At 39.9% G+C, this 23025-nt stretch overlaps 1 protein-coding gene across 2 annotated transcripts; it reads right to left on the bottom strand.

The window, feature by feature from the left end:
• Positions 1–948: 948 nt before the first annotated feature.
• On the bottom strand, positions 949–22021 carry ptpn1 (protein tyrosine phosphatase non-receptor type 1). 2 transcript variants are annotated; one of them, XM_062998436.1, is made up of 10 exons: positions 21992–22021; positions 21761–21863; positions 19301–19391; positions 14020–14120; positions 8515–8613; positions 8158–8295; positions 7188–7397; positions 6827–6988; positions 5990–6171; positions 949–1612 (listed from the first exon to the last, which is right to left on the bottom strand). In XM_062998436.1, the coding sequence occupies exons 2-10, from the start codon at positions 21815–21817 to the stop codon at positions 1339–1341; spliced, it is 1314 nt and encodes a 437-aa protein (XP_062854506.1). In that variant the 5' UTR covers positions 21818–21863; positions 21992–22021; the 3' UTR covers positions 949–1338. The 2 variants fall into 2 exon arrangements, with proteins under 2 accessions (XP_062854506.1, XP_062854507.1); XM_062998437.1 differs by lacking the exons at positions 21761–21863; positions 21992–22021 and adding an exon at positions 21181–21247.
• Between the last annotated feature and the right edge of the window lie 1004 nt (positions 22022–23025).

Here is a 23025-nt window from a genome sequence, read left to right as displayed (position 1 = left end):
TTTCTTACTTTGATTTTCAGTGTCATTTAGAATCCAGGCCTTGATTGAGCAGGCTTCCGTCGACTATTGTTACATCATTTTGTCAACAAATTACAGTTTATATCAGCAAAGACTTTCCACATGAAAGTTTGTCTATGTATCACCTAACTGCGTCATTCTGGTCAAAAACACAGTTGGCCTGGAACCACACAAAGCATTAAGCAATATTTAAATACCTTTACATTATTTATAAGTACTATAGGACTACTTAATGTAGCCAATCCACCATGTTTCGCATGCCTAATTTTCATCTATTTTGATTTACTTACTAATTTTAAGGCTAACCTGACTCATTTAATTAACTTTTTCAGCCCCTTGTTTTGGTGTTTTCCTTTTAAAGTCAGCTCCTATAGCCAAAAGCAGCATAAAGGGGCCCTTGTAACAACTTTTGCAAAAATTATGCCTAGTGTTTTTTGTTTTTTTTTATCTTCCATTCACAAAGTTTACGGCTGCCACAAATGTCTGAATTATTTTCATTAATGATCTAATTTAGATTCAGCTCATATGATAATAAGAAAAATTATAGTTAATCTACTAATCCCCCCATTCCCATTCCCACTCAATAGAACTAAACTGGCAATGGAGAGTAAGTTGCAGTGGTTATCTGATCTGCCTTTATGATACCATTAAGCCAAAGTAAATCCTAAAATAAACAGGCTGTCCCACAAATCCTGCTTTTTGGTACACCCCTTAGACTATGCTAAAGAGAAAATAAAAAACAAAAGTATCACTGAATTTCATAAAAGCTTAACGAACAGCCAAAGCCCAGGATGTCCTTATATGGCAGTGTGCATTGATTTTTTTTTTTTAAACAGACTTTGACACACAAATACATACCCATACAACATACTTGCCTGACAAACACACATACTCTACACACAAACACACACAGTACACACAGACATTCCCTTGCTTATTGCAGCAATAATAAAAGGGTTTATTTGGATAAGTAAAACCTGGATGTCGTAGTCGGGTGACACCTGAAATGTGAGGCCCTGAGCGACTGAACAGACTGTGTGTGTGTTGTGTATTTGTGATGTGTAAAGGGATACAACAGCATTTTGGCCGAAAAGGTCTTTACATCCTTCCCCAAACTGTAGAGAAAAGACGGGGAAATAAAACAGAGACAGGGCTTGTTGGCAGACATCTGTCCCTCTCCATCTGTATATCTCTCTTTTTTCTTTCTTGAAGGAGGCGAGAGAGCTGGCTGGCCAGCAGAACCTATTCACCCCCTCATGCTAACCACAGATGGAGGAAAGTAAGAGAGAGGGGGGTGGAGAAAGAGACAGGGTGAAAGAATCAGTGGAAAAAGGTGCGGTAACAGAAGTAGGCGCCCAAAGTGAGGGCAGTGCACACGCACAGGTTGGCCAGCAGGGAGCTCCAGCGCCCAGCCGGGCTCGCTTCTGGAGGCGACCTGGACGGTTTGGGTGGGGCTTCTGATAACGTGGTGGCTGTGCTGTCTGGGTTCTTAGGACTGGCACGGTCAGGCTCATCGATAGGCAACTTTGGTGTTCCGACGTCAGCTGACACCTCTGCTAATTTCCGTCTGCGAATCTCTGATTCAGGAGGAGCGCTGGAAAACAAACAAGAAATGCAGACACAAATGATTAAACGCCTTATTCATCCTGTACGTAAGCAAATAAAAGTTTAAAGCTGCAGATATGCTGAAAAGAATTGTGCATGTGTGTGGTAAACGTGTTTAAATTTTAACGTCATGTTTTACACACTTCGGTAACATGCATGACAGGACAGATAGTTACTGGTTACACAAGATTCATCAGTTCAAGTTCCATGTCAAACACAGTCATGGACAATTTTGTATCTCCAATTCACCTCACTTGCATGTATTTGGACTGTGGAAGGAAACCAGAGCTCCCAGAGCAAACCCACACAGACATGGGGAGAACATGCAAACTCCACACAGAAAGGACCCAGACCGCTACTCCTGGGAATCAAATCCAGGAACTTCTTGCCACGGACCACTGAGCCACTGTGCCACCTAGTTACATCATATGACTGTGACTTATCAGACTGAAGAACCGGATATGTAGTGTAAAAAGATGCTACTGATTTAACTTGCGACCCACACAGGAAAATAAGAGTGTTTCAACGTAAATGGTCCGTGTACCTTTGGTAATTCGTTTTTCACTTTAAATCCCAAAGTTGAAAAACAAGAAAACGGGTCGTTTTTCGTTTTTCGTTTCAAAAACCAATACTGAAAAATGGGAAAACGGGGCGTTATTCGTTTTTCGTTTTAAGATCAAAAATCAAATAACAAATAAGCAGAAATTGAAAAACGGGTCGTATTTTAATTTTCCAAAATCAAAATTTTTTATCAGTTCAACCAGAAATAAAAGTGCAAGCGCGTGCACGTGCTGAGGTGCGTGTACACGCTTCATATAAAGTGTAAATCAGGTACAAGTGTTGAGAAGACGGAGCAAATAGTCATAATAACGTTACACCGCGTCCCCTGTTATATTACTGTATAGAACTCAATACTGTACTACAGGCAGAACTAATCGTACATGTCACGGTGAAACTATTTCAACATCTAATGCTTCTTTTAAATCAGCGTTCTGCTTCTTATTTACCAAATAACTTTGTGAAATATATTTGATTGTTGTTGCTCCTTGTTTACTGCAGAGTTAGTTCGTGCAATTTTATTAATTTTTGGATGTTTATTGGCCGAGAACAAGAAATATTGAATCGCCTCGGTTAAGGATTCGAATCTTCGTACTGAATCAGGAATCACGAGTCCGAGATCTCAGTTAACCCGGATCCTACATGATCGGCCCTGGCTGTGAGTGCACGGAAGATAAGTGAGATCTGAATGAACCCGGATCCTGTGAGTCCTCTGATCGGCCCTGGCTGTGAGTGCACGGAAGATAAGTGAGATCTGGATGCATTTTCATGCAGTAAATCAATCGCAATCAAGATGTCAGTACAAGTGACTCAAGTGAACCGAATCACATCACTGAGTGACTCAGACTAACCCGAGTCCATAAAATGAACCGAATTTACCACCACTATGTGACATGTACGATCAGTTATGCCTGTATTACAGAATTGAGTCCTATACGGTAATAATAATAATAATAACGTAAAAAATAATGCAGCATTCTTTTTTCTTAGAATAGCCCCCTATTTTTTTAGGATAAATAGTTCTTGTGTGAATTACAAGGGCAGGGAAAAGTACAGCAGACACAAAAGTCAGAACAGGGGACGCGGTGTAACGTTATTATGACTTTGTGCTCCGTCTTCTCAACACTTGTACCTGATTTACACTTTATATGAAGCGTGTACACGCACCTCAGCACGTGCACGCGCTCGCTCTTTTATTTCTGGTTGAACTGATAAAAAATTTTGATTTTGGAAAATTAAAATACGACCCGTTTTTCAATTTCTGCTTATTTGTTATTTAATTTTTGATCTTAAAACGAAACACGAATAACGCCCCGTTTCCCCGTTTTTCATTATTAGTTTTTGAAACGAAAAACAAAAAACAACCCGTTTTCTTGTTTTTCAACTTTGGGATTTGAGATGAAAAACGAATTACCAAAGGTACACGGACCTACACGGACCCCAAAGGTACACGGACCGTAAATCAGCTTTATTTCAGCTTTTTATTTCATTTTAAATTTCATTTCAATTAACCACTTTATCCTGTTCAGGGTCGCATCCATGGACAGGGCACCAATCCATCACACAGGGCTTCAACCATCCACCCTTCTTCAGACATAGTCAATCATGTCTTTGCAGATAATTCATTTATTCATTATTTATTAGGATGTTTTACACACTTTGGTTACATTCATGACAGAAACGGTAGTTACTCGTTACACAAGATTCATCAGTTCACAAGTTTAATATCAGTCAGTCATGGACAATTTTGTATCTACAATTCACCTCACTTGCATGTCTGAACTGTGGGAGAAAACCCACACAGACACGAGGAGAACATGCACACTCCACACAGAAAGGACCCAGATTGCTCCACCTTGGAACCCGAACCCAGGACCTTTTTGCTGTGAGGCGACAGTGCTACCCACTGAGCCACCATGCCACCCTGTCTTTGTATCTCGCACTGCTAAGATTCGAACCCAAAACTTAGGCAATGGTGGCTAGCATAATACACCACTGCCCCATGCAAGCCCTGCACCTTGAATATTAGTTACATTAAATTGAACATAAAATAATGTTCCTCTCAGAAGTGCAGACATCTTTAATTAAATATTTAATCCAAGCTTGGAATGGGCACTTAAAGCAAACTGACAAGTGCACCTTCTAATGTCTAGGTACTGAAAGTGCAAACATACAGTGCCTTGCAAAAGTATTCAGCCCCCTTGAACTTTTCAACCTTTTGCCACATTTCAGGCTTTAAACATAAAGATATGAAATTGTAATTTTTTGTGAAGAATCAATAACAAGTGCGACACAATTGTGAAGTGGAACGAAATTTATTGGATATTTTAAACTTTTTTTAGAAATAAAAACCTGAAAAGTGGGGCGTGCAATATTATTCAGCCCCTTTACTTTCAGTGCAGCAAACTCACTCCAGAAGTTCAGTGAGGATCTCTGAATGATCCAGTGTTGACCTAAATGACTGATGGTGATAAATAGAATCCACCGGTGTGTAATCAAGTCTCCGTATAAATGCACCTGCTCTGTGATAGTCTCAGAGTTCTGTTTAAAGCGCAGAGAGCATCATGAAGACCAAGGAACACACCAGGCAGGTCCGAGATACTGTTGTGGAGAAGTTTAAAGCCGAATTTGGATACAAAAAGATTTCCCAAGCTTTAAACATTTTAAGGAGCACTGTGCAAGCGATCATATTGAAATGGAAGGAGTATCAGACCACTGCAAATCTACCAAGACCCGGCCGTCCCTCTAAACTTTCAGCTCAAACAAGGAGAAGACTGATCAGAGATGCAGCCAAGAGGCCCATGATCACTCTGAATGAACTGCAGAGATCTACAGCTGAGGTGGGAGACTCTGTCCATAGGACACAATCAGTCGTACACTGCACAAATCTGGCCTTTATGGAAGAGTGGCAAGAAGAAAGCCATTTCTCAAAGATATCTATAAAAAGTCACCTGGGAGACACACCAAGCATGTGGAAGAAGGTGCTCTGGTCAGATGAAACCAAAATCGAACTTTTTGGCCACAAAGCAAAACGTTATGTTTGGCATAAAAGCAACACAGCTCATCACCCTGAACACACCATCCCCACTGTCAAACATGGTGGTGGCAGCATCATGGTTTGGGCCTGCTTTTCTTCAGCAGGGACAGGGAAGATGGTTAAAATTGATGGGAAGATGGATGGAGCCAAATACAGGACCATTCTGGAAGAAAACCTGTTGCAGTCTGCAAAAGACCTGAGACTGAAACGGTGATTTATCTTCCAACAAGACAATGATCCAAAACATAAAGCAAAATCTACAATGGAATGGTTCACAAATAAACGTATCCAGGTGTTAGAATGGCCAAGTCAAAGTCCAGACCTGAATCCCATCGAGAATCTGTGGAAAGAGCTGAAAACTGCTGTTCACAAACGCTCTCCATCCAACCTCACTGAGCTCGAACTGTTTTGCAAGGAAGAATGGGCAAAAATTTCTGTCTCTCGATGTGCAAAACTAATAGAGACATACCCCAAGCGACTTGCAGCTGTAATCGCAGCAAAAGGTGGCGCTACAAAGTATTAACGCAAGGGGGCTGAATAATATTGCACGCCCCACTTTTCAGTTTTTTATTTCTAAAAAAAGTTTAAAATATCCAATAAATTTCGTTCCACTTCACGATTGTGTCCCGCTTGTTGTTGATTCTTCACAAAAAATTAAAATTTCATATCGTTATGTTTAAAGCCTGAAATGTGGCAAAAGGTTGAAAAGTTCAAGGGGGCTGAATACTTTTGCAAGGCACTGTATATGGTCATGTACTGTATGTGTGTTACCTGTGTGTACGGATATCATTGCTGGCTTGTATGATCTCAGCCTCTGGGAAAAAACGGATCGTGGATTCTGACTTCATGCCGTCACCCATGCCGTTGTGGTGGTCCTTAGGGGGTCGTGGCCTAGGAGGGGGCGTGAACTCTGGAGGGGGGTCTTCCTCGTTCGACAACTCCTTCCATGACTCCTATGTACATGCACACAGACCAACACACACACACACAAATGAATTTCTGCTCCCAGTGTTGTTTGACATTAAGCTGGCTTTTTTTTTATCTTTTTACAACTGTCACATTAATTGCTGTTCCAGTGGGGGTGGGTAGACTCAAGTTTAATTGCTACTGTACAATTGTGAACTCTGCTGTCTGGCCAAGGTAGCTGAACTAGTAATGGGGTATTCGCTGAGCTTATAGAGCGTCTCTTCATGTGCGGTACAGCATGGAAGAAGGTGTATGATATAGTCTGATCCCAGGTACTAACTAAATTTTGGTTATGCCTGTCAGTTCCTCAATGTGATAACCCTTTATTATTGTAAATAAAGGATACCTATCTGCAAGGACATTCATACATATCTGACAGGACCTATCTATGTTACTACGTCATGCATCAACAGCGTGCCTGAGCTAGTGTGCCTGGCTAACTGTAACTAAGATTTCATACATTTCCCCTACAGGTGTATGTAAATCTTTGACCTCAACTGTATATACAGTATTTGCTGATATAGAGCCAACCTGTCTGGCAGCTCTGGGTATTTTGTGCACTTATCAAGCACAATGAATATTTTTGTGAGTATCTTAGTTAAATGTGTGAACTGGAATACAACACTGCATCTTTGTCCATACCTGGACCGTTGGATCTCCCATGATGCACTTGGCTCCCTCTATAACGGCGAGGTATGAGAATCTGAGCTGGTCTGCTGTTTGGATCAGACCCATCCGGTATCGTCTCATATCCAACAGAACATCCTTGATACGGACTGAGGACGGGTCTTTCCTTAGAGACATCTACACAAACAGGAGTGAAACTAGTTTAACATTAAAGCTGTTTGTTAGTCACGTTGGTTTAACCAACCAATAACTTAGTGCAAGCACATTCACATTTCATTGACCAAATGATCACGGTCAGGCTCTATACTGGAACATACTTTAATAGAAGTCAAATAAATCAATAAAAATAATAAAAAGAAATGAGTGATGCTCTCACCAGCAGAAGACAGGTGTCCACGAGGCAGAAAGTTCCAGAGCGGCCGATGCCTGCGCTGCAGTGCACCACCACGGGTCCCTGATCGGAGTTCAAACAGCCTGACTCTCGCACCTTAAATAGGAAATTCAGGAAGGATGCAGGAGACTCTGGTACACCAAAATCAGGCCATGTGGTGTAGTGAAAGTGAAGAATCTCCCTGGTTTCCTGAGTCTGGAATGACACACAATTATTGCACAGCAGCTTTATAATCTGGTCACAAGTTCCCATCATCACTGTGACATAATTTATTTATTTACTAGTATTGTACGTGCCGTTTACACACTTGGGTTACATTCATGACAGAAACGGTAGTTACTCATTACACAAGATTCATCAGTTCACTCCAATTCCCCTCACTTGCATATATTTAAACTGTGGGAGGAAACCAGAGCTCCAGGAGTAAACCCACACGGACACAGGAAGAACATGCAAACTCCACACAGAAAGGACACGGACCGCCCCACCTAGGGATCGAACTCAGGACCATCTTGCTGTGAGGCGACAGTGCTACCCACTGAGCCAAATGCTTTAGGAACCCTAGAACTCTTTAGGAACAAGCAGCACTGATAGTGCACCTAGAGGACGTTTTAGCAATCATGTTTATAACAAAACTCTTTACACATGACAACGGTTAAGATTAGGGTTGAACTGATACCAATATTGCAATGGAACTGGAACAGACACAGTCACTAAAGAGCAGTATGTGTATTACTGTACCAACACCATGTCATTTCTGACACACACACACACACACACTATTATACAGTAGATGCTATTAATCTAAAAATGGATCCTTAATTTAGCAAACATAAGTTAGTATATAAACAGTAATTATCCAACAAACAAACCTTAAACATTTATTTAATAAGCAAGTACAAAATCCCACATACTTGGATTTAAAGCACTGTGAAAGTGCACTGTAGTCACTTACTGATAGATTTTCCAGCTCCAGTTGCCGGACTGTGTAGTATGACTTCACATCTTCTGCAACCAGCGTTACCTTAAAGTTTGTGTCCTCGAATACGGCATCCCGCTCCTCTCTTTGTGGCCAGTACTGTGCACACTTTACCTGTTCCAACAAATCATATATCAGCACAAGCAAATAAATAGTACAACAACATGCAATACAGGCGAGTCTGTAAACACCAGGGCTGTCACAACACAATTCAGTACACTCAATAATCATAAATAATCTACACTGGAATGTGCAAGTTTTCATGTTAAGACCTTTAGATTTGTATGATGATAAAAAAAAAGAATTTTAAAGGTTAAAGAGCTTGTCACTCACTGAGCCTTTCTCTATGACCCGGTTCAGCATGACGACACCACGAGTCCTCTGTTCCCAAACCAACTCCCAGAAATGACCACATGTGTTAGGTAAAGGACCCTAAAAGGACAGAGAAGAGGGTGAGACAAGCAGTTTAGAAATTCTATAAAACAGGAAAGATCTAACCAATATACTGGTGCTGGTCAAAAAATTTAGATCATAAAAAAGTTGATTTATTTCAGTAATTCCATTCAAAAAGTGAAACTTGTATATTATATTCATTCATTATACACAGACTGATATATTTCAAATGTTTATTTCTTTTAATGTTGATGATTATAACTGACGACTAATGAAAACCCCAAATTCAGTATCTCAGAAAATTAGAATATTGTGACAAGGTACAATTTTGACGACACCTGGTGCCACACTCTAATCAGCTAATTGACTCAAAACACCTGCAAAGGTCTTTAAATGGTCTCTCAGTCTAGTTCTGTAGGCTACACAATCATGGGGAAGACTGCTGACTTGACAGTTGTCCAAAAGACGACCATTGACACCTTGCACAAGGACGGCAAGACACAAAAGGTCATTGCTAAAGAGGCTGGCTGTTCACAGAGCTCTGTGTCCAAGCACATTAATAGAGAGGCGAAGGGAAGGAAAAGATGTGGTAGAAAAAAAGTGTACAAGCAATAGGGATAACCGCACCCTGGAGAGGATTGTGAAACAAAACCCGTTCAAAAATGTGGGGGAGATTCACAAAGAGTGGACTGCAGCTGGAGTCAGTGCTTCAAGAACCACCACGCACAGACATATGCAAGACATGGGTTTCAGCTGTCGCATTCCTTGTGTCAAGCCACTCTTAAACAAGAGACAGCGTCAGAAGCGTCTCGCCTGGGCTAAGGACTGGACTGCTGCTGAGTGGTCCAAAGTTATGTTCTCTGATGAAAGTAAATTTTGCATTACCTTTGGAAATCAAGGTCCCAGAGTCTGGAGGAAGAGAAGAGAGGCACAGAATCCACGTTGCTTGAGGTCCAGTGTAAAGTTTCCACAGTCAGTGATGGTTTGGAGTGCCATGTCATCTGCTGGTGTTGGTCCACTGTGTTTTCTGAGGTCTAACGTCCACGCAGCCATCTTCCAGGAAGTTTTAGAGCACTTCATGCTTCCTGCTGCTGACCAACTTTATGGAGATGCAGATTTCATTTTCCAACAGGACTTGGCACCTGCACACAGTGCCAAAGCTACCAGTACCTGGTTTAAGGACCATGGTATGCCTGGTCTTAATCGGCCAGCAAACTCGCCTGACCTTAACCCCATAGAAAATCTATGGGGTATTGTGAAGAGGAAGATGCGATACGCCAGACCCAACAATTCAGAAGAGCTGAAGGCCACTATCAGAGCAACCTGGGCTCTCATAACACCTGAGCAGTGCCACAGACTGATCGACTCCATGCCACGCCGCATTGCTGCAGTAATCCAGGCAAAAGGAGCCCCAACTAAGTATTGAGTGCTGTACATGCTCATACTTTTCATCTTCATACTTTTCAGTTGGCCAACATTTCTAAAAATCCTTTTTTTGTATTGGTCTTAAGTAATATTCTAATTTTCTGAGATACTGAATTTGGGGTTTTCATTAGTTGTCAGTTATAATCATCAACATTAAAAGAAATAAACATTTGAAATATATCAATCTGTGTGTAATGAATGAATATAATATACAAGTTTCACTTTTTGAATGGAATTACTGAAATAAATCAACTTTTTCATAATATTCTAATTTTATGACCAGCACCAGTATATTCTTTCATTTTTATCAATGGCTTTATCCTGTCAGGGTCACAGTGGGTCTGATTCTACCAGGGAAATCAAGTTACAGTATGTGTGTGTGTGTGTGTGTGTGTGTGTGTGTGTGTGTGTGTGTGTGTGTGTGTTTAAAGCTACACTGTGCTTACACTTTAATTACAATGAACTCTATAACTGTTCTTTTTTATACTTCATGGTCAAATTAATAAATACCATTCACAACTTTATTTACTTTTATGTGGATTTTCCAAAAACAACCCCAAAACTGTCACCTCATGCTGAAAGAAAAATTATTCAATTATTTAAAAAAACTTTTGGGGCAGTTGGGTGCCACGGACCATGTCCGACAACTGGCTGTGATTGCAGGATGGGGGTCAGATGATTTCCCTGTCTGCCACTGCATATATCTATTTCCATGACTGGCTAAGGCATCAGCTGAGAGGTGAGGAGATTCATGTGGAGATTAGCAAGGTAAAGCTCTGTGTGGATCCTCATTGCTAGTTGGTGTTTAAGTGGCAGTCGTCTTGTGTTGTGCTATGCAGTGTCTTCCAGTGCATGAAAATGTTGGTCTTTTTAGCTTTACATTTACATTTTCAGCATTTAGCAGACGCTTTTTTCCAAAGCGACTTACACAATGAGCGGAACACGATGAGCAATTGAGGGTTAAGGGCCTTGCTCAGGGACCCAACAGTGGCAACTTGGTGGTGGCGGGGCTTGAACCGGCAACCTTCTGTTTACTAGTCCAGTACCTTAACCACTGAGCTATCACTGCCCTATAGCTTTCAAGCACTTAATATCAGCTTAATTTATTGTAATTAGTCAATAATATATAATAATTGTGACAAGGCCTCTTGTGAGTCTTGTGAGTCAGGCTTTTAAAGGCGCTGCTCTATGCTGTAGTGTACACTGCCAAGTACAAGTTTTAGAATCTTACAAATGTACGAAATGTAAAGACACGTTCAGGCGCGTCTGCATCTCTCAATTCTGACACGTTGTCTAGTGTTTTGCAACATGCTCCAGATGGGCCAGGAAGCGTCAGAAGCAAGAAATAAACAGCCGACACTTCCTGCACTTTCTGGAAACCAGTCATTAGTCTTTTTTGTGCTAGTAACATCATCATCGTCGTCAGTATTAGCATTATCACACATCTGAACTGGCAGAAACCAGTTTATACAGTTGCTCAACAGTTGCTATGGAAAACCTAAATTACTTTAATATTGAAATTAGGCTTGTCACAATTATGACATCTTATGCCAAGTTCACACGACACGACTTTCTGATTTGTCAGGTCGATGTACAGTTCACACTACACGACTGAATCTTTTGCACTCGGGAGTCTTTCAGTCGGTGTGTATCACACACTACACGACTGATTTGCGATAGGGGGTTTCACACTACACGATCGATCACCAACTGGAATCGCAGGCGAGCTTCTCTGGTCTCCCAAACTACGTTCTGTCACGAAAACACACGCGAGAAGTGACAACATACCACGTCCAAAAATGCACATCAACAAGTAGCAAGTGATCAAAGTTTGTGCGCTGATGTGCAGTGTAAAATCAAGTAAGAAAAATAAATTAATCTGAGTGGATTTGGCAACATGAGCAGCATGGATTGTTCTGTAGTAAGTTGGAGGTTAATAAATATTTTTTGCAATGTAACGTTGGTGTTATGTTTTGTAGAGAACGATAAGGTCAGAAATAATGTAAAACTTGTGTGTGCTGATGTATTCTGATATAATCTATATTAAGCCCCTGTACCACCTTTTTACACTCCTCCCCTGTGTTTTCCCTCACCCCGTATCTTGTGTTCTCATTGGGTGTTCGACACAGCACTCACTGCCAGTTGTGCAACTCAGATCAGATATCTGACATGCTAGATATCTCAATTCGGTCGCCGCTCGGCGAGCAGCTTGGATCGAGTTGTCGAGTAGTTCAGAAATAGCGATTGAGAGCCGAGTTTCGATCGCCGCGCGAACGCCGAGTTGCTCCCAAGCCGACAAATCTAGCGCTGACCAGTCACCGAGCATAAATCAGGTTAAAAATCGTGTAGTGTGAACTAGGCATAAGTTGGTGGTTTATTGTTTTTTTTCATATCTCCTTTAATGTTAAAACACGCTTGATATGAACTGCATTGCCAAGATGTTTACTTTTGGAGCACAGGCCACCTTTAGGGGCTGTGCCTATTTGTGCATGTGTTTATATCACAGATACATGGCAAGGAATGCAACTCGCATGTAAAGTAAATCAGAACTAGTAGCAAGTTCCATGGAACTAAAAATGATTCACACAAGGTACTTTTAATTTATTCTCAGTTCCCTTCAATTTACCCACAGAGCTGCTGTAGCAAGCAAGCCACATGTGGGTGTTTTCATTTCATTACACTCTAGTTTAAATAATACTGCTGCTGGTAATGAAAAATATGTAAGCTCGAGTTTAGGCATGCACCAATTTTATGGACCAAACAAAATAGCCCTGAATAAGTAACATGAAGTGTATCTGTTTTTAGCCAGATTATCCATTAGAAGGAATAAGCTGAGAGGAATCAAAATCTCAGATCTGTACTTGTCTGTGCTTGTTTAGTAGCGAGCAGCACAATCTACTGCATCTCAACCATATTTGGCTGAGTTTAGGCAAAGTATAAAACTGTTAGGCAGGAATATCTGCCTAATCCTACACTGTGATGCACAGCAGATGTGATTAACCTTCAGCAGTACTTGGATAAGAAATTAATTTATTCCTAATCTTAAAGCCCATTCACACAAACTTTTCTGGTATATGCAGGACTTTGCCAAGCCGGGTGGTCAGGACAAGACTGGGAGGTTTTAGCCAGAAAATTTAGCCAGAGATTTTAGCTCCTGCTCAAGGTCTCAACAGTAGCAACTTGCCAGTGGTAGAACTTAAACCAGCAGCCTTCTGATTATTAGTACATTACCATAATCACTGCCCCTTGCTCTTTAAATGACTGAAATTGGAACAATGGAAACTTACTAGTCTGAGCGCCAGAGATTTTTAGAAATTACTGGTGTTATACACTCTTGAATGTGTCATGCTGACATATAGTAACACCATCAGCAAAAGGTGTTTGCACCACAGGGTGCACCTGGTTCTGTCAAACTACCTCATATGGGCTGGCCATTCCAAGTTTAGTTCACAAGTTCAATCTCAAACACAGTCATGGACAATTTTGTATCTCCACTTAACTTGACTGCATGTCTTTGGACTGTGGGAGGAAACCGGAGCTCCCGGAGGGAACCACCTGGATATCGGACCCAGGACCTTCTTACTGTGAGGCAACAGTGCTACCCACTGAGCCATCGTGCCGCCCTGGCCAATCCAATTATTTATTGGACGAAATAATTTTCACTGTTAGTGCTCATGATGTGCAGTTTGCTTAATTCTGTGGATAATATTCTGGCTGTACTTTTGGGGCATTCAGCCACTATGCTGTAAATCCGTCAGTAAGCTTTGACTTGTGGCCACTGTTCCTCCTTCTTGATGTTTGTTCATGTTTAAGACAAACATTAAACCATATATTTTTTCCAGTTTTAGATACATTTGAAATTCACTTGCTAACGGTAAGCTATTTAATTCTTATATATAATAGTAATGGGCAACCAACCAAATCTAACTGTGCAACTTGGTTGGCCAATCTCTAGAATTGTATGTGATGTTTCTGTTATTTTGTCCACCCCAGCATGTTTAGTTACAACCATCTTCTAACCTGAGTGAGTATGTAGCTTCTCTGTGCCTCCTCCATGGACATCAGACTGGCATTGATGTAGTCGTTGCTGCCCAGCTCGAGACGAATCCGGCTATGGTCGACTGAGGAAGAGAAAGACAACACCGTTAGCTACTTAGAATTCAAACTCTATTCAACTTCATTGCATGACCAAAAGTATGTGGATAAATGTGATGCTTCCAAAGTTAAGCAAATAGGGTGGGGAAGGCCCTTTCCCATTACAGCAAGAATGTGTACAAAGTGCACAAAGTATGGTCGATAAGAACATAGTTTAATGAGTCTAATCTATAAAACTCTCTCACATTTATGTTGCTGGCATCAGTTTCAAAACAAGCATATATTTGTTTTGGCAATATCGATAATAATATAACTGATAGGGTGAGCAGGGTTAAATATCTTGTATTTGTACTGTATTTGATGTAATGCTGTTCAAATGCTATTGACAAATTAAGTCCAACTGTCCCAGCATTTTTAAAAATGAGGTTTGTAATCCTCACATAACCAGTCAAACTGTCTTAATTCTATGGTTATACTGTCTCACATATACAGTGGGGTCAAAAAGTATTTAGTCAGCCACCGATTGTGCAAGTTCTCCTACTTAGAAAGATGAGAGAGGTCTGTAATTTTCATCATAGGTACACTTCAACTATGAGAGACAAAATGAGAAGAAAAAAAAAAAATTTAGGATTTTTAAAGAATTTATTTGTAAATTACGGTGGAAAATAAGTATTTGGTCAATAACAAAAGTTCAACTCAATACTTTGTAACATAACCTTTGTTGGCAATGACAGAGGTCAAACGTTTCCTGTAAGTCTTCACCAGGTTTGCACACACTGTAGCTGGTATTTTGGCCCATTCCTCCATGCAGATCTCCTCTAGAGCAGTGATGTTTTGGGGCTGTCGCTGGGCAACACGGACTCCACAAATTTTCTATGGGGTTGAGGTCTGGAGACTGGCTAGGCCACTCCAGGACCTTGAAATGCTTTTTATGGAGCCACTCCTTCGTTACCCGAGCGGTGTGTTTGGGATCACTGTCATGCTGGAAGACCCAGCCACGTTCCATCTTCAATGCTCTCACTGATGGAAGGAGGTTTTGGCTTAAAATCTCACGATACATGACCCTGTTCATTCTTCCCTTAACACGGATCAGTCGTCCTGTCCCCTTTGCAGAAAAACAGCCCCAAAGCATGATGTTTCCACCCCCATGCTTCACAGTAGGCATGGTGTGCAACTCAGCATTCTTCTTCCTCCAAACACGACGAGTTGAGTTTTTACCAAAAAGTTCCATTTTGGTTTCATCTGACCACATGATATTCTCCCAATCCTCTTCTGGATCATCCATATGCTCTCTGGCAAACTTCAGACGGGCCTGGACATGTACTGGCTTAAGCAGGGGGACACGCCTGGCACTGCAGGATTTGAGTCCCTCTCGGCGTAGTGTGTTACTGATGGTCCCTTTGTTACTTTGGTCCCAGCTCTCTGCAGGTCATTCATCAGGTCCCTCCGTGTAGTTCTGGGATTTTTGCTCACCGTTCTCATGATTATTTTGACCCCACGGGATCAAGGGAGATTATCAATGGTCTTGTATGTCTTCCATTTTCTTACAATTGCTCCCACAGTTGATTTATTCACACCAACCTGCTTGCCTATTGTAGATTCACTCTTCCCAGCCTGGTGCAGGTCTACAATTTTCTTCCTGGTGTCCTTCGACAGCTCTTTGGTCTTGGCCATGGTTGACTGTTTGAGGCTGTGGACAGGTGTCTTTTATACAGATAACGAGGTCAAACAGGTGCCATTAATACAGGTAACGAGTGGAGGACAGAAGAGCTTCTTAAAGAATAAGTTACAGGTCTGTGAGAGCCAGAAATCATGCTTGTTTGTTATTGACCAAATACTTATTTTCCACCATAATTTACAAATAAATTCTTTAAAAATGTGATTTCCTGGATTTTTTTTTCTCATTTTGTCTCTCATAGTTGAAGTGTACCTATGATGAAAATTACAGACTTCTCTCATCTTTCTAAGTAGGAGAACTTGCACAATCAGTGGCTGACTAAATACTTTTTGGCCCCACTGTACAACCCCTGATCCCAGTTTTGTTCATTTTCTAAGAAGAAATATGTAGACATACTCCAGAAGACACTTCTGTTTATTTGAATGCACAATTCCTGTTTACTTGGAATATTACGCAAGCCCACAACCATCCAGTAGCATTCGAACCTGGATCTCAGCGGTGGTTGGTGTATACACACAGGGCTGTATTTGTCTGAGGCAAGGGGGTGGCAAAAGCTTTGTAAAAGATTGGGTTTCCTGCCTTGCACCTAGAGTTTTGGGTTGATGCATTTTCCCAATATGGTAAATATCAAATCAGTAACACATGAAGTTTAAACAGGGGTGTCCAAACTAGCAGAGAACTTTCTACACATAGCATCATTCTCTCTAGCTTGATCATACCACTTATAATCATGCATATACTCTCATACTGTCCAACAGATACACTTATGAAGTCGGTCATATACTGCTGTGTCACATTCTCTCTATTCTCTGATGCGTGAGAAAGCGTATAAGACGTGGTAGATGTGTTAATGTGTGAGAGAGTATGAATGTATATGCAAGAGTACAAAGATGTGAAAAAAACAATTGCTTATTTTCCAAATGCCTGTTACTGCATATTGGTCATTGCTGCATGACTTCAGATCAATAAACATGATAAAATGACTTTTAAAAAAAAACTTAACCAACCATATTAATCAGGTTGGCAAATTAAGCTAATTAACTGCCACCTGAATGTTTTTAGACAAGAGTCTTAAGGTTAAAGTTCTGACTTAAATTCAATCAAGATGCTGTGATAAGACCTGCAAAAAGCAGATCATTGGTAAAAACCTGCAGCATGTCTGATTTAAAGCAATAAAGAACCTTAATCCTAACCTGACTCCTAAAATTTCTGAAACCTTAAGCCTAAAACTACTTCACAGCCCTGTGAAACACTTACTTAATCTTAGAAAGTGGACAGTTGTTGCCATTGCTGTGAAAATGTTGCAAGCACTTATTAGCTACATACCAGAAGAGTGATATGGCAGTTGGATGAAATAGGATGCACTTTATGCAGTTTCCTTTGAGCAACTACAACTTTTGTTTCACTATCTAGTCAATTAAGGTGCCAAACAGTCAGAAAGAGATTCATAAGGCTTTCCCAAATATGAAGGAATAAATGGATCATAATTCAAACCTGAGGTCTCATACTATCAAACCTTTTTAATCAGCATCGTGTATTGAGACAAAGGCAAGTTTGATTTACATCCTCAGCACAATCACATGAAAATGTGTCACACAGTGACGCAGTCACAGGTGCAGCTGAGGAGGAATTCCCAAAGGTCTTTGTGGTGGCACAAACACCGCAGGTCTCTTTCAGGTCCTATTCTCAGTTCCACCAAATAAAAGCTAACATCTTCCTAACATTAATTTAGTATAATATTCACAATAATACTTTAAAATAGGCATAAGACTATTAGACTATTAAATGGCTTAGACGTACGTGTGTGTGGTAAATTTTACATCACAAAATGTGAAGCATTTTTTAAGAGGAAAGAGGAAACCACAGCAGCACTGCTCTCTAAAGTCACCACAATGGGGGCGGGGAACTGCTATCGCTACATTATTTTTATGGGTGATGAGCATCTCTTAATAAACAAAACCTAACAGCTGTAGAGGTGATGCATCATTAAGCAGGTAGCATTAGTGATTTACATTTCGAGACATTAAAACTTAAGGGTGTTACAGTGTGACTGAAGGTGTGATACCCTTCACAAAACAGAAAAAACTATAGATCCACAGCATAGTGCTGAGGGCATAGAACACAAGCAGAAAATAAAAAAATGTAAAAAAAAACACACAATAGATTTAAATTTTGCCTCAGCACTATGGCCTTGTATTATATTGTAATAAGCTATCTGATTTTTTGAGCCCATGACTTCTCTTTTTTGCAACCATGCAGTCTTAAAGTGCAAAGTTCTACATTAAAGTCTCACTGTAGTCATATTCCAATGCATGAACAAAAAGCAGAAAATTTTAAATATTGAATCCCAAATAAAAGTGGTGTTTAAACTTTAAGTACCACCTCTAATTAAATGAACACCACCAAGTACCACCTGTAAATCATGTCACACAAACCCACAGAGAGCACTTACTATTTCAGTAAAAGGACTAAGCTTGCTTAGAATTTGAGTTTAGGTTTCTTTTTCCATCCCAAACTAATGTATTTTGCCATATCATCTCATAGCAGTTTACCTGTGCTAAGACAAACATGTCACATGACCAGCCATTCACCTAATTCAAATGTCTATGATCATTCATTCTTTCTGGCATGTTCTTTGGCTTGATTTTAATTTATTCATATACCCCATTTTGCTCCCAGCCTAGTCGGATTAAACTCCCTCCCTCTGGAATCATCCCACTACCACCAGCCCCCCATGCTGGCCAAGATAAGCTGGAACAACTGGTAGTTGATGACTGTATCCTTTCATTTGCATGCAATGGAGACTCAGAGAGCCGCATCGGTAATCTCACCAGATCAACCACTGCTAGTGCAGGCGACGCAGACAGCAAAAGCAGCTGTTATACCACCTGATGAATCTTTGACCTTTTCAATCCTATAAAGGCACAGCCAATCGGGCACCTGGCTGGATGTCGTTAAATTTTGTCTAAGGTTTGTTTGTTTGTTTATTTGGATTTTACTGTCATGTTTTACATGTTGGTTACATTCATAACAGGACAGGTAGTTACAGGCTACACATCATTCATCAATTCAAGTGTCACAGGCAATTTTGTATCTCCAATTCACCTCACTTGCACTTCTTATAGACTGTGGGAGAAAAGCATAATTCTCAAAGGAAATCTACACAGACACGGGGAGAACATGTAAACAGGACCCAGACCGGTACACAAATGTAATTAGTCTATTATAATTAGTCTAAGACTGTTCAATAATGGTTTTAACTTGTGTCTAGAATTTCATTAGTTTGTTGATGTTTTTCTAGAATATTTTACTTTCTGTTCAACAGACTTTTTTGGCAACTGTAATTCAACATCGACTCTCTTTTTGTAAGTTGTTCAACAAACATCACCCCACAAGAAAAATAAATGCCATTTCACCATTATTAATTTAGCCTCTATCTAACAATGCACAGCATTATTTACTTTTAAACTCAGTATCTAATGTAATTACATGAAACCCTAATGAGTATCAAAAAAGAGCCAGACATACATGGGCTGACATCTCTGTAGCGATTGCGGTTTCTGTTTTCTGGAAGTTTGGCAATCCTGCAGGGCAGTTCACTTGACTGTTGTCTGATTTCCTGGAGAAAGAAACAGAAAAGAGTTATCTGCTGAACAGGCTACTGACAAATGCCCAGTGTCCCTCCATACCCAAGTTCTTGCTGTGGTAATGCTGATATGAACTTTCTATAGTTGACCAGATGTAATCCAAAAACCGCTTTAAAAATGAGCGCTGCTAGAATGCAGGTGTCACTGTGTACAGTCAGGCCAGCTTCACATTGCAATGGGCTTAGAAGCTGCCATGCAAAAAATACCCCTTTAAAACTGGCAACGTAAAGCTCAGATTTAGTCTCAAACCAGTAGCTAACCCTGCCACATCCCTACTAGTAGTGTATCAGGACTTTTGAATTTAAAACTTTTAAAAGCACACATGCAACTATGCATTCAAACATAAACAAAGACTATAAGGAATCAGTACTTGTTCAGAATCAGAATCAGAATCAGAATCGGGCTTTATTGGCCAAGTATGCTCACACATACAAGGAATTTGTTTTTGGTTACACAGATGCTTGCAGTGCACGAAAAATACAATACAGACAATCTTATTCACACAGCTCACTCTCTCTCTAACACACACATTCATACCTGTAAACATAGAAAACATTGTAAACATTTAGCATGTGCAATTTACATTGTAATTTTAAAAAGGTGCAGTTTTGTGCAATATAAAAACTATAGAAAATATAAAAATATATAAATATGAAATAAAAGTAAAGGTGAAAGGTGAAAATCCTGTGTATTGTTACAACAACTGTACCCAAAAAAATGTGACCCGTCACATCTGTCAAAGAAATCTTGTTGCATTTAATGTATATCTAAGACAAACTTTCCAAATATAAATATTTATATTTTACATATTTATTTATTAGTATTTAAAAGTCATGTTTTACACACTTTGGTTACACTCATGACAGGACAGGTAGTTACTCGATATACAAGATTCATCAGTTCACAAGTTTAATGTCAAACACAGTCATGGACAATTTTTATCTCCAGTTAACCACACTTGCATGTCTTTGGACTGTGGGAGGAAACCGGAGCTCCCAGAGTAAAGCCATGCAGAAACGGGGAGAACATGCAAACTCCACACAGAAAGGACCCGGACCGCCCCAACTGGGGATTGAACCCAGGACCTTCTTGCTGTGAGGCAACAGGGTTACCCACTGAGCCACTGTGCCACCCACGTAATAAATACGCTCATCATATTAGATTATTAAGCTAAATTAATTAGTGTATATCAAATATGGCCAAACTTTTTTTTAGCAAAGAGGAATGTTGAAGCTTATCTGAACGGATTAATAGAACTTGCCGACTGTCCCAAAAATTGTATTTGATGATGTTTACTAAAGAAGTTACAAGATTGCCTGAATCTGATTTATTCTGGCTCTACAATGAGGAGGAAGCATATTTTAGTTGTGGTTTAGATTTAGTAAATTTTACAGATATTTCTGGTTTAATGAAAAACATTTTAGGTGGTGTATCTTGGTTCAGCACTAAGTGTTAACTACTACAGTATTAGCTTTCAGAAAATTATGACATACAGTTCCACAGCTTATTCGCATTAGGTTCATTGCCATATTATGGCATGCATCACCAACATTCCTTCAAACACCAAAAACGCAGACTAAAATTTAATAGTCGAAGGAAAACATCTGTAAAGCTGAATAACGTGTAAAGAGTCGGAATGAGGAGTCATTTGTGAGTGAATCACTTTGATAGTGGACCGTTAAGCGGAGTAAAAACGCTGAAGCATTTCAAACATGATCTCCACCTCATCTATTGTATGTGGGAGTATTACAAGTCACCTACTGTGTTTTTGTGTCGTTCAAATTCCCGTGTGAAGCCAGCATGTGTTTATAACCGAAACAACGAGGTGTCATATTTACAAATGACACTTTTGGTGTTTCTCACCATATCAGAATGGTTCAGCGGGTAAACTATTTAGCTTTCACTATTTAAACACTGTTTAATAAAATGTAAGCACCATATAAGTGTTTCATTTCTGATGTATTTATTGGTGTACCGTTCACCAAAAACTGTTTAGTGCTGTCTGGCTAGCGACCTGTTAGCGTTTCAGTGTCTATTAACTCAAACTGGCTGTGTTATAAACCACATTCTGTGTACTACATAGCAAGGCGCTGATGCCACTGGTTGTGTACTACTTAGATGCGCTACCTAGAGCAGTAGAATGCGGTTTGGAACACAACCACTAATCAAGGCTGCTTAGTTACGTTAGCGAGCTAAGAAGCTAAGTGTCATGAGAAATGACAGAAGCCGTTAAGATTACTCAGTACGATAAAAAATAAATGAACAGAGAAAAGCGGCTTTAATCGTGTAATTTTTAACTCTATATATGTATTAAGGTCACAGTAATTAAGTTTATTACTACCTGGTAAATGGCGTTCCAGTTCCCGGACTCATCAATTTCCCGAAACTCCGTTTCCATCGCCGTGTTTTTACCTCCCGCTCCTCTACAGCCGAACAATGACCTCCTGTAAAATACGCACAGCGTAATGGCAAAGCAACGCCAATTTATACAAACTCTAAATACTTGCCGGACGAGTGTTAATTTTGTAAATGAATATTTGAATGTTACTGTTGTGTCTCGGCCTGTTCTTACCGGAAACACGCCGCCCGCTCCCCCCGCACTTCAGCGCTCACTCTGCGCACCACCCCCGAGTCTGCAAAATCAGCCAATCACAGAGCGCGCGCGCTCCAACTCTCCCACGAACAGCCAATCGCCTCTCAAGCTGTCTACAAAACTCATACTATACTACTAACTGTTAGGGAAGTATTTTTACCTACTATGTAGTACGGTAGTATGAGGTTTCGGACGTAGCCACATTGCTGGGTGTGGAGATAGAGATTACTAAGAACTAGCACTAACTCTGCCTGTGAATTGTAATATTGTTCCACAACATTCTAAAAACAATATCTACTACATTATTATTTATTTAGTTATTTTAAATGGAATCCTAGCTGATGTACCTCTTAGCCTCACTAATTTGAAAAGCATTGTAAATGTAACCTGACCAACGTTCTCCCCATGTATACTGACAGTATAAATCATATATCTTAAAATATCTTATATTTAGTTTATTATTTTACCATATTTATTGTGCATACTATTGATTCTCATATTAATCATATTAGATATTAATCATATCTACAACACTGTAACTTATTCTGTTTTCCCTTATTTTTTCATTTGTTACATTAAATGGTTTTACATCCTTAAACAAAATGTAATATAATGCAAGAAGAACATATAAAAACATGAAACATGTTTCATGTATAAAAGAAAAAAGGTTATGCAACACCACATTTCACTCATGTAGAAAATGTAATTGCTTCTCCAAACCTGTTGACTGGTTGTGTCCCCCGATAACCACAGATCATTCTTTTACACACCTTTGGAGAAATGTTGGTCTAATCTGCTTTGTAAAATTGCCCTAACTCAGCCACATGAGATCATTTTTAAGCTTACATCAGAATCAGAATCAGATTTATTGGCCAAGTATGTGAATACACACAAGGAATTTGGTTTTGGCTGGTGGTTTTTCTCAAGCAATGTATACCTTAAACATTAAACACAAAATATACAAACAAACTATTATATATACAGTATACACTATACAATATACAGATATGTAA

The sequence above is a fragment of the Trichomycterus rosablanca genome, chromosome 7 (genome assembly GCF_030014385.1).
Source record: "Trichomycterus rosablanca isolate fTriRos1 chromosome 7, fTriRos1.hap1, whole genome shotgun sequence".
In the NCBI taxonomy this organism is placed as follows: Eukaryota; Metazoa; Chordata; class Actinopteri; order Siluriformes; family Trichomycteridae; genus Trichomycterus; species Trichomycterus rosablanca.
This window is presented reverse-complemented; position numbering and strand designations above follow the sequence as displayed.

Bases quoted from the DNA above. Each gene is read 5' to 3' on its own strand.
- ptpn1 (XM_062998436.1), bottom strand. From the start codon at position 21,817: ATGGAAACGGAGTTTCGGGAAATTGATGAGTCCGGGAACTGGAACGCC. The intron at 7,398-8,157 runs GTAAGTGACTAC...GTGTCATTCCAG, and splicing joins TGGAGCTGGAAAATCTATCA to ACTCAGGAAACCAGGGAGAT. The intron at 6,172-6,826 runs GTATGGACAAAG...GCATGTACATAG, and splicing joins TGGGAGATCCAACGGTCCAG to GAGTCATGGAAGGAGTTGTC.